Source organism: Tetrao urogallus, assembly GCF_951394365.1.
Source record: "Tetrao urogallus genome assembly, chromosome: 24".
Classification (NCBI taxonomy): domain Eukaryota; kingdom Metazoa; phylum Chordata; class Aves; order Galliformes; family Phasianidae; genus Tetrao; species Tetrao urogallus.
The window spans coordinates 3978312-3990655 of NC_136837.1; the positions used below are offsets into that span (position 1 = coordinate 3978312).

Below are 12344 nucleotides of genomic sequence, written 5' to 3' on the forward strand. Positions count from 1 at the left end.
ACTCCCCACCTAAGCACTGCACATTACGCCTCTGCTGGTGAAAAAGATGAGAATCACCCTCCAGACTCCATAGTTGAGCCTTTTATTACAAGAATTTCTACCTTTTCTGTGTTCCTGTGAGCCCACGCAATGCATTGCGTTTTCTGAGCAGAAAACCAACTTAATGAGGCCAATTGTGTTTCCTCAAATAGAAGCAGATCGCTCGTGATTCAGTTTTGTTATTCACCTTCAAGCTGATCAGCTCTAAGCAAAGCAACACCAGATTTAACTGCAAAATCAGTCTTTCAGAAATGAAATGTCAGTCGCGATACGAATATATCCGCATTTCCACCACATGGGTCCCCATGCCTGGCATTTTAAATCCTCACATTCCTCTGCTGCCGACAGATTTCAACTGCGTGTGCAAGAAGTGCTCTGCAGTGCTAGATTCAAACCCCAGTAACTCAGTGTTGTAATAAAAACCGTCCCACCCTCTGAACCGCTTGTGTTCCTCTGTACAAATGTAAGTGAAATTACCATTTGCCAATCTCCGTGCGTTCGGGATGAACATGGAATCACCCACTAAGAGAGGCCATCCCAGCTAGTCCAACACATCCCCGTGCAGATGAGGAAAAAACAGCCCTCCTTGTAGCACACAGCACTGTGAGACCACGCAGCGCCATTTTGGAGAGGTGAGGAGGAGGATGGAGCTCCCCGCGGCTGCACTGCAGACACCTCACGCTTACAGCTCTAACGCACAGGGCTGAGCCCAGAAGAGAGCAAGGTTAATTTCGAACAGAATTCGTGCGTTTTATCGTTAGCAAGACTAAAACCAACAAACAGCACACCGCCCTCAGGACACGCGCCTCACACACACCCTCCCGCCCAACCGCCAGGCGACAGCGCGCATGCGCCGCCTCAAGCAGGGCGGGAGCAGAGATAGCCCCGCCCCTCGGGCCACGGGGGCGAGGCCGGGGGTGGTGGTGGCGCATGCGCAGTGCCACGGCGGTAGTTAGGGCGCTCGGCCCGTGCGGGGGGCGGTGGGTGCGGCGTTGGGGGGTCCGCCGGCTCTCGAGGGGGCGCGCTCCGCTCGGCTTCGCTGACGTCCCGTCCCCCGGCCGCCGGGTCCCTGCGCCGCGATCGCAGAGCTGCGGTCCGCTCCTCACCGCCCCCTTCCCGAGGGGGGACTCTGGTAAGAGCCGCCGTCCGCCGCTTTCGTGCCTGTGTGCGGGGCTGGGGGCGGCAGCGGGGCGGGCGGGGCCCTTTGTCCGCTCCGCGCTGCGGGAGCACCTGGCGGCACTTCTCCTTTCTCCTCCTTCATTTTTACCCTTCCCCCCTCCCACCTGCGGCTCCTGGATCGCTCCCACTCCGCTCCATGGGAAAGGAAACCAAGCGGCGCTCCGCGGCTGTCGGGCTCTCAAATGGAGCGCCGTGCCGTCAATGGGAGCAGCGCCCGCAACGCTCCCCTAAAGGCTGAATTTTTTGCCTCAAATCTCCGCGTTTTGCTGCATTTCGGTGAGCAGAGCGATGCAGCCCGGTGTGCGCAGAGGTGTTGCCTAAAAAGAGTCCCGGCTGCGGCTGTTGTTGCGTTGAAGGACGTGGTTTAGGGAGTACTACTGGGGATGGGGGATGGCTGGACTGGATGATCTTGAAGGTCTTTTCCAACCTTGGTGGTGCTGTGATTCTGTGTGAAGCAAAGTGCTGTGGGTGTTCAACCCGCTGGATCTGTGGGGATTCCAGTGTAAATGGAGAGTTCTTCAAAGCAGCCTTGCCCCTCTCCCTCCTTGGTTGGCTTTTGGGAGTTGGATGAGATCACAACGAGGGTACAGGAGCTCCTCGGTTAGCAGAGGAACGCTGAGAACCCATTGGGAACAATGCCTGCTTTCAGTGCTGCCTGAAATTGTGGTTTCTGGGGCACCGTGTTTCTTAAGTTTCCTTCCCTCTTATTCTCAGGTCAAAAATGTGCAAAACAGGAAGCTTGACTTTACCTTTATTTTGTAAGACTTTTTCCCTGCTCAATCTGAGCTTAGGCAGCCGTGCTGTTTGTGTCTCATTCACGTCCTCTCCGGTCCCTGTGATTCAGCATCTCCCTCCTGAGCACCTCTCTGCTTTGAGGGTTGTGTGCTGCTCCTGTCACCTGTTCCTCCTGTCCTCGCAGCCATGGCCATGACCGGCCCCACGCCGTGCTCCTCTATGAGCAACCACACCAAGGAGCGGGTGACGATGACGAAGGTGACGCTGGAGAACTTCTACAGCAACCTCATAGCACAGCATGAAGAGCGAGAGATGAGGTAACGGCACGCAGGGATGGGGCTGCGAGTGAGCTTGAAATCATAGCATATCATAGAAATTATTGAGTTGGAAGGGACCTGCAGCAGTCAGCTGGTCCTGCTCCCTGCAGTGCACAGGGACACAGACCCCGTGTCCATCAGGTCAGGTTATGGGACTGAGTAGAAGACGTGCTTGGGTTGGTTCCAGAGTGGTTTGGAGGTAGAAAGCCCACGTCTTTCTGTTGTTCCTTTGCTGAGAGGGCTGTGAGGCTGTGGCACAGTGCTGAGACTGCACCACCATCACCTGTCACTGCTGTCACCCAGTGCTGCCTTTGTGTGTGAGTTAACTGAGTTAACTGTCGCACCCCCTTAAGCTGGTTGGCCATAATATACCAAGTCATTGCACTGACAAGTGTTAATTTTGTTTTCCTTTGGCTAGAAGCCTCTAATTTGCTGGGTACCCTCGAGTTGTAGCGCAGGGATGTCTGCAGTGCTCCCAGCTTGCCATGCAGCCTATAATCAGAATTTTCTAAGAGGTTCAGTGTTTATTTGCCTGCAGACTCGCTGCCAAAATCTGAGCTCAATCCAAGAGGGCTCCTTGGTAATGACAGTAACTGCAGAAACGTGGAAGCAATTTAGAGATATTGTCTTCTGTATGCGTTTTCTTCTAAGCTTCACATTAAAGAGAGATTGACGTCTGATCCAAACAGAAAATATCACTGATTAAATTCCTGGCTTTCTATTATGAGTGCTATTGTCTGCTCCCAAAACCATAATGAGGTTTTTTTTTCTGTTTAACTCAACATTTTGAAAAAGCATCGTTCAGAAGTTCTGTGTTTGCTTTTCTTCCCACAACTGATGTGTGGATGCGCAGGTTGGAGCTGAAGCGCGGCTGGGATCTGCTGAGGTGCTCAGGGGGATTTCAGCATCGCTTGGTTGTGCTGAGCCTTCTTTATTTGAGGGTGAGATGAGAAGTCTGGCACTGCAGTGAGGGTGAAGCAGCTGAAATGTGCCTGATGGTGGGAGTGATAGCCCAGAATGTTATGGCATCACAGCAGCTGCGCAGTGGCACAGGGGTCAGAAAGGGATCTCGTCAAGAATGACTTGCACGAAGTCAGGGAATTCAGCACATCTGTTGTGTTGCACTGAAGGGAATTTGCACAGGACAGGAGAAACCGAACCAAAGAAAACCCCAAAACTCCCAACCCCAGTTCAGCCAGCTGTGAACGCGCTCAGTGTTGGGAAGGAGCTCCCAATAATCGCAGCATGTGTTCCCTGAGCTCCTTCTCCTCTCTGAAATCTCGTTTCCTTCTCTGCTCCCAGTTGCTATCTGATTTTCCTTAGGTGGGAAGATACATTCTGGCAAGTTTCCTTTTCTCAAATATTTGCAGTATCAGGAAATAGAGAGTGATGTTTGGCATTGGTGCATCTGAGATGCAGAGAAACTGTGGCGCAGATCCACAGATGTGTCCCTGGAAGAAGTGAGGCTTTGGTGTTTAAGTGTTTATGTGGTCTCAGAGCACTTGTCCAGATAGGAGCAGGGACTGACCTCAGATCTCCTCAGTCTGTGTTCCATACAGTGAAAATGTGCACCTGAATCAGACACGTGAAACTCAGGCAGGTTTGGATTGTCAGAAGCAGAGATGTAAATTGCTGTAGAAGGGTAAAGCAGCAGTAGTAGGTTCCTCAGAATTACTTCTGTATCTGATTCTGTTCTGGATCACACACGTTTGTTACTCCTTTCACAGCAGGCAGAGACCAGAGCTGTGTTGGGTATGTGCATGTGATTAAGAGAAAATGTTCAAGAACTCAACTTCTTTCTCCTGACGTCTGTTTTTCCTTCAGACAAAAGAAGCTAGAACAAATGATGGAAGAAGAAGGCTTGAAAGATGAGGAGGTAATTAATATGGGAAAATCATTTTAATGGTGAAGTGATAGCAGTGAATTTTGTACAAATGGCAATCTAGCATCTTTGCATGGAATTGCTGTGACTGTCACAACTGCAGAGCTGTGTTTTCTTCTCCCTGAACTCCAGAAAAGGATCAGGAGGTCGGCGCATGCACAGAAAGAGACCGAGTTCCTTCGCCTGAAGAGAACAAGGCTGGGCCTGGAGGACTTCGAGTCTTTAAAGGTCATAGGCAGAGGAGCATTTGGAGAGGTGGGTCCAGGAAGGATGGCTACAAGCTTTTTCACGTGCTGCTGCTGTTTGCTGAAGGCTTATGTAGTTCACACAAGTTGAAGTCTGTTAAAATGACTTAATCTCTTGGAGTTAACAGAACTTCCTTGCTGTTGCCACGCACTGTGCAATGATTTGGGTTTGGGGAGTCTGGTGCAACTGAATGAAATGGGAGCTGAGACCCAGATCTGTGGAGAGGTGTGGTGACAGTGCTGTGTCTGAGTCGAGCTCTGTGTGCTTTCTAGGTGCGTCTTGTCCAGAAGAAAGACACGGGCCACGTTTATGCCATGAAAATCCTGCGTAAAGCTGATATGCTGGAGAAAGAGCAGGTGAATAGCTGCCTTAATGAGCAGTGCCACATCTGTGCCTTGGGTGACTTTGGGAGGTAATTGTGACGTGTGTGGAGGGCAGCGATGGGCATCTTAGGGTTACTGGCCAAAGCAGCGACGTGGCTTTTTCTTCCCTATTTTGCATGGAGGAAATGGGAATGCTGTTAGGCAGTCGTTTCTTGTTCAGCACTGCGATGAATCTGGGAGGTGCTGTGTGGTCATAAAACCAGGAACTGGATTCCGTGTCTGAACAGACTTGTACCAAACCCAGCAGCACTGTGCTTGCTCGGTGCAGCGCTGCTGAACGGTGCTCTGCTTCCAGGCTGTTGGAAGGAGCTGAAGCAAGGGCCTGAAGGACATGCTGGCTGCTTAGCAAAGAGCTGGTTCTCAAGGTGCCCAGTTGTGAGAGATCTTCATAAACGTGGAGATACTTCTGTATATACGATTCAGTTGCTTATATAATCAACCACGTGTTTCCCCTTCTGAATTTTCCCATGGCAATACGCTGGGTTTTGGAGTGCTCTGTTGTTGAAGTAGTTCTAAGATGGGTGTTTTTAGCAGTATCCTTTACTGCATGTGCACTTCTGACTTGAAGGCAACCCGAATCCCTTCAGGCTTGAAAATTAAAATGTAGTGTCCCTTTCTGTAAGGGTTGGTTTACATTTCTCTTGCTTGTATCCTTGCTTAAAATAACGGGGTTAGTGCTGTCTTGCCCTCCTGTGTGTGTGTTAGTGCTTGGCAGTAATTCAGGTACAAATGTCCAAAGGCAGCAGTCCTTGAAAGCTTTCCAGTGGGAACTTCTCTGAATATAAAAGGGTCTCACACATTTTCCTGCTGAAGGCCAATGTGGAGTTGGTGCTCAATAGGATTCCCAGACTGGGGAAGAACATGCAGGAATACAACAGCATCAGTGTCATACTTGAATTTCCCGTGGCATTAAAGCATTAATAAAACAGGGGCTTGTAGTGAATGAAATGCATACATGTTTCCAGGTTGGCCACATCCGTGCTGAGCGGGACATCCTTGTGGAAGCAGACAGCCTGTGGGTCGTGAAGATGTTCTACAGCTTTCAGGATAAGCTGAACCTCTACCTTATCATGGAGTTCCTGCCTGGAGGTAACTGCATGAAGTCAAAAGGCTGCTTTCCTTCCCTCTGAGGGTTTCTAATCTCACAGCTATGAGTGTGGTCAGGGACTGGGGTTTGTGGATTCGTTTTTTTTACCTTTGCTGTTTTGTGGGGGGGTGTTGCTTCTAGGTGATATGATGACACTCTTGATGAAAAAAGACACGCTGACAGAAGAAGAGACACAGTTCTATATAGCTGAGACTGTGCTTGCCATTGATTCTATTCATCAGCTGGGCTTTATCCATCGAGATATCAAACCAGACAACCTTCTTCTGGACAGCAAGGTATGCACTGACAGCTTGCCAGGGGCTTGGTGGTAGGAGTACTGCTTACTTCATAGCCTGGCCTTCACCATGTTGCTGGGGGGAGGAAAAGCCAATAAATCCATCCTCTGTTTTATCCATACCTCACTTAGGAGCTGCCTTGTGACTGTTGTTCAGCTATTCTTGGTTATTTCAGCTGCAATTTGAAATACAGTTTCAGTTCTTCACTCTTGGTCAAAGATGTTTCCTTTCTGTCTCGCTTCTGTTATGCTCACCCTTGCCAGCTATTGGGCAGATGATCGTATCAAATGTGAAGCATCTAACTGCTCTGTTAGTGAGACTGAAAGTGGAGATATTATCTCCCTCAGAATCAGGATGTCTTTCTGAAGGCTCGTCCTGTTATCAGTTTGCTTCTCAGTGGTTACTGCAGGCACTCTGCAGAAAGCTTGCTTGTCTGGCCGCCCTGTTGCCTGCTGCAAGTTGCCTTAAGATTTAGCTAATTTGGAAGTGTGCCAACAGTAAATTACATTTTGCCACCAGGCAGCTAATAGCATGCTGCTGGAATTAGTGCTGCAATTCAGCGTGTCCGCATCCAGACACAGATAAACTCGGGGCTTTGAAAAGGATTTGGGTTTTAGTTGCAGAAGAAAAAATAATGGCACCCAGTGAGCGTGGAGGTGGTGGTGAGTGCTGGGGGGATCCAAGGTGCCTTCCTGATCCAGCAGTGGAGGGGCTGCAGCTCCCTCTGGGGATGTTTGCTCTCACTCTGAAGCAGAGGGCTTGCAGGAGTGGGGGGCTCTTGAGCTCAATTGCTGCTGGAAAAAGGGCTTTGTCTGGATAGTGGTGATGAAAACGTTAACAGCTCAGTGCTGTGTATCGTCCAGTCAGGTTAAAACAAGGAGTGTACAAAGAGCACATCTGCTCCTTACCAAAATAAAGGCACTGTAAGAAGTGTACAGCTTCACTTGCCGTGATAATTCTCACACTGTTGGGCGTTTTTGTTTCTAGGGCCACGTGAAACTGTCAGATTTCGGTCTGTGCACTGGACTGAAGAAAGCCCATAGAACAGAGTTCTATAGGAACCTGAACCATTCCCTTCCCAGTGACTTCAGTAAGTGATCTGGCTTCAGAGTGGTGTCTGTGGTATCTGACTGGCTCTTGGTGCCCAATGGCACATTTCAGCATCAACTTTGAGAGCTGCTGCTTGGGTCTAATAACCAACATTGCATCTCAGAGTGTGGTTTTGAATGACTGCAGAACTACTTCATAAAAACAGTGTCAGCTACTTTAATAGACATCTTCATTTCCAGGAGTTCCTATTTCAGGTAGGCACTGCTGTAGCCTTTCTTAGCATGTGCAGTAAAACAAATGAGAGCTCAGTGTAACCTAGGTGTTATCTCAGATTAATAAATGTGCACGCAGTCTCCTTGAGCATTTAATCACTTGCTGAGGCAGGCTGATGGCTTCGTGGCCCGTGGGGCTTTATCTTGTGTGAGCTGAATTCAGTGTGCACCCACCAATAAATTGGTGATAAACTTTGGCCATAGGGGACAGAGGTGAGCAGGTGGGGATGGTCGGAACCTCAGGGCACAGCTGAATGCAACCCTGTGGTGTTGGAAAGGAGACTTTTAGCGTCACGGTTTTGGAGTAAAAACTGCCTGTTGGGTGATCAGTAGGATTGAAACATCCCAATTCCCTTCAGCCTTCCAGAACATGAATTCCAAACGGAAAGCAGAGACGTGGAAGAGAAACAGACGGCAGTTGGTGAGTGCAACGCTTACCTGTTTGGAGCTGTTCTCTTTGGAGCTGCTGCTCTCAGATAGCACACCCTTGTACATGGCAGGCATTCATCCACGTGTGAACAACGTGTGAGATGAGATTTGTGGTGTTTCTTTCAAAAAGGAATGATTCCTGTTTGTCCTTCACCCAGCTGCCAGGCAGTTGTGCCTGAGGTAGCACTGCCCTGACGGCTGCTGCCTGCTGGCTGAAACCATTTTCAGGCAAACAAAGGGTTAATGATGACATGTAGACAGAGGGACCTTCCCAGTTTCCCCAATGGTATTTTAAGACTCCTTCATGTAAATGATTCAATTTTTTTCTTTGCATATCTTGACAGAAAGCCTTCAACCAACTTTGTGAAGGCTCAGTCAGTCAGTCTGGTGTCTCCCTTGAAATCACTGCTGTTGCTCAAGTTGCATATCAGCAAGTTCTATCTAAGGATGTGTAACTCGTGGCATCCATTTCAGGCTTTTTCTACTGTGGGGACTCCGGATTACATTGCTCCTGAAGTTTTCATGCAGACGGGCTACAACAAGCTGTGTGACTGGTGGTCGCTGGGGGTCATCATGTATGAGATGCTGATCGGTAAGAACTGAGCACAGCCAGGAGCCGTGGTGCAGGGCATCAGCTGTGTGTGCGTGCTGGGGGTCAGGCTCTCAAAGCATCTCCTGCTTGCATGGCTTCTAAGCTGCATTCTGGTGCAGTGTAAACTTTGATAACTAAAGGAATTATTTTTGCTTTACACAAGATGTTTTCTTCCTTTCCCCCCTCAGGTTATCCACCTTTCTGTTCTGAGACTCCTCAAGAAACTTACAAGAAAGTAATGAATTGGAAAGAGACCCTCACGTTTCCTCCGGAAGTCCCAATATCTGACAAAGCCAAGGACCTTATTTTAAGGTGCCTGTTAAATGGTTTGCCTGTTCATCCAGCACTAACTTTGTCTTGTAAGCTGTACTATAAAGCTTCCATAGCCAGCTTCACATGGGGAAAAAGCCCTCATGACTGCAGCACAGTTTGTTGTGCCCTTGTATCAAATGCTGAACTCCCTCATCAGATGCATTTGTCTTTCAGAGCTCTCAGTGGAGCACTGACTGCACTGTGCTTCAAAAGCACCGCGCTGTGTTCCCATGACAGTGGGGATGTTTCTGCTTCCTATTTTGTTTGGAAGTGACTTTATCTCTTGGCCAGAACTAGCTAGGGAACATAGCAAGGTTCATGGCATGGATGTGCTGGAGCATGCAACATCCCAACGCCTGCTGACTCCTTCATTTGTATGTGAACACCTGACATTTTCAATCACTTATCCATTTTAAGGACAAAAATATCCATGTTTAGCTTTCAGGCTCTGTATGTTTTCTTGCTCTCCACTTCTATTATGGGAGAGTATCACATCTGAACTGCAGCTTTTGATGTGATGTTGCTGAGCGTAACTTCATGTGTTGTCTTTGAAATGGGAGTCTTTAGCTCTCTCCATTTTATACGTGGGTAAACTGTGGTGCTGTCAGTTTGGAAAGCTGTTCCATTTCTGGATGGGATGCTTTCATTTTGCCTTCATTTTCATTCTTCCTTTCATCCCAGATTTTGCTGTGAATGGGAGCACAGAATTGGAGCATCTGGTGTGGAGGAAATAAAGAGTAATCCATTCTTTGAAGGGGTTGATTGGGAGCACATAAGGTAAGATGCTGTGCAGAAGAACTCACTGCTAGTCCTGCTGAGCATCACTGCAGCTTGGCTGGCATTTCTCATGCCTAGGTGTGGGTGAGAGTATTCTGGGCTGTATCTGAAGCTTGCTAAGGTCTAAGTGCCTTTGGTCCTTGATTGTGTTAAGAAATGGGAAGTGTCTGAATCCTGCTTTCTTCTGCCTTTGAAATCTTAACTCTCAATCTGTTCTTCTTGGCAGGGAGAGACCTGCAGCAATTCCAATAGAAATTAAAAGCATTGATGATACCTCAAACTTTGATGAATTTCCAGAATCTGATATCCTTAAGCCAACAGGTAAATGCTTGCTTTGTGCATGTGAGAGATTTGTTCCACGTGTTTGAAAAACACACAACTAAGAATGGAATTGACTGCTTAACCTGCATCTCTTTCTTCAGCAGCATCCTATCTTACCTGCAGTGTTTGGTGTGTGTGCTGGGGAGGGGGAAATGCTGCAGTTTCCGAATGATAATTTGTTTTTCTTTTGTCTCATCAGTGGCAACAAGCAACCACCCAGAGACAGACTACAAGAACAAGGACTGGGTTTTCATCAATTACACCTATAAGCGTTTTGAGGGCCTGACAGCCCGAGGAGCAATCCCATCCTATATGAAAGCAGGAAAGTGATGAACCTTTTACCTGGGACAGCTTCTGAGCCGTGGAATTCGTTTTTGTACCCTGGGTTTTTACCCATAAATGAACTTTTTTTTAAGGAGGGAAAAAAAAAAGTATTTTGTATTTTTTGAAGAAAACTTGAGGGCTATTACCTCTTGGAGAAGACTTCAGGATGCTGTTTTGTTACACACTCTGGCTGTTACTAAGGATTTGTTCTTTTTTTTGCACCATTGCAAACTTCCACAAACTGCCATCACTGCTGCAAGCACGTTCTGCTGCTTCGGGAGCAAGAGATACAGTTTTCTTTCTAAGTTCTTCAGCAGACTGTGCAAACCTTTGGATTAGAGCGAGCCTCCATGTGACACTGCAGTGTGTGATGTTCATGTAGGCCCTTCGCCAGCCCTGCATTAAGAGATGCACTCCATCTGCCAGCTCTACCAGCAGTGTTTTCCTGGTGGCAAAGGACTTCAGTACAGAGGAGACGAAGCAATAATTAAAGCTTAAGGCAGACAAACGTGTGGTAAAACTATCTAGGAGGAGACAACTTGTATTGCCTTAACTTTAGTTTGTAGTGATGGGTTTTCTTTTATTTTATGATGCTACTTGGAAGCCTCTTCAGCAGCATTTCTCAGCTCCGTAGCAGTGGCCTCAAGTTGCAGCGCACTTTACTTTTGGTACTGAAGCAGTGACCCCTCAAAGCCATTACAAACAATTGCACACTTTGGTTTTTTTTCCCCAGACAGTGCTAAGAGAAACGGGCCGCTTCTCCCACCACCCATTCTCAGTTCCTGTGTGACAGGACACCTACAAGCCGTGCAGATCATGGAGGCCACAGCTGGGGCTGCAGTTCGTGCAGGCGGATGGAGGAAGAACCGATTTCGGCTGGTCGGTGGTGTGTGGGTCCGCTTCCTGCTGCTGCCATCTGTTGGCCATTTTGACACGGCCATCCTTCACCAGCTGTAACAACCATCTTCTGGGGCTTTCTTGCTCTTGGATGGGAGCAGCAGCAGCAGTCCCTGCGGTCTCCAAAGGACACAGTGCCTCACGTGCTCAGTTTGGGGTGGTCGGACCCACAGCCTACTCTACGTTTTTGCCTTGTGTCGTTTATACAAGTTCTGATCAGGCTGCTCTCTGGGAGAGCCCCAAAGTGCCTTTCCATGCCTGAACATCTCTGGGAACACGTCTGCATTTTGGGAGGGAGGATTCTGCCTCAGCTGAGCTTTTGATAATTTCTTTTTATAATCACGAGCTCCACTTTGCCCCTGTTTTGTAGTCAGCTGCACTTCCAGTGGCAGGTGGCATCACCCTTCAGGATTGCTTGCTGCCACTCTTGCATTTTGCAATTAGATGCTTTCAGCATTGGAATGAGGTCTCTAAAAGCATGGAACAGTTAGAACTGTCTTAAGGCTGTTAAACCTTTGGTGCTGAACACTAATGGCATGGCATGGCCAGAAGAGCTATTTGGAAACAAAGAGAGCAGTGTTTCAAAGTAATGGGAACGTTCTGTTACGCTTAGTTCTAACTTTCTAGATTAGGAAATAGAAGAAAATAGGGTTTGTTGTGAATTTTTTAATAGGTGCTTTTAAGGACTTCTCAGCCAGGTGTCTTTTGAATGGAGTGCCATTGCGAGGGCCTGACTGGGGACTGGAAGTTGCCTGTATGTAGTTAAGGCTGGGTGGTGCCTCGCTGCATCCTCTCCATGGCCACCCCTGTGCTTTTAGGACGTGTCCCAGGAGTTGAACTATTTGCCATACGCAGCTTAGATACCAGTTGGATCCTAGAAAAGCTGAAATGCAAGGATGGCCTTGACAGAAGCACCAGGAGCACTGCAGCCAGGAGGAATTACTCATGAATAAGGGCTAACTGAAGTAATGATCACAGGATCCAGCTTTGTGTCAGTACCATGACATCCTACCCTCTTTATTTTCAGCAGAGGGCTGACAGCTACTTGTCCAACTGTCCTGTCCTCATCCTGCAGTTTATTTTGAACCATTGGAAGATGTTGCCTTATAAACCACTAGGAAAGTGAGAGGAATGAATGCTTAGAAATTCCCAACAGCTTAGTTACTGCCTTAAGACTTCAGAAAGCAAAATCCTTTGAAGCTGCAA

At 48.1% G+C, this 12344-nt stretch overlaps 1 protein-coding gene across 1 annotated transcript; it reads left to right on the plus strand.

Annotated features, from left to right (window-relative positions):
- Positions 1–2139: 2139 nt before the first annotated feature.
- On the plus strand, positions 2140–10247 carry STK38 (serine/threonine kinase 38; the record flags this gene model as incomplete). Its single annotated transcript, XM_079546322.1, has 13 exons — positions 2140–2270; positions 4095–4146; positions 4285–4407; positions 4671–4754; positions 5747–5870; positions 6010–6164; positions 7152–7254; positions 7846–7907; positions 8390–8507; positions 8696–8819; positions 9501–9596; positions 9823–9917; positions 10117–10247. 13 exons carry the CDS (start codon positions 2140–2142, stop codon positions 10245–10247), a joined length of 1398 nt encoding a protein of 465 aa, XP_079402448.1.
- Positions 10248–12344: the final 2097 nt, after the last annotated feature.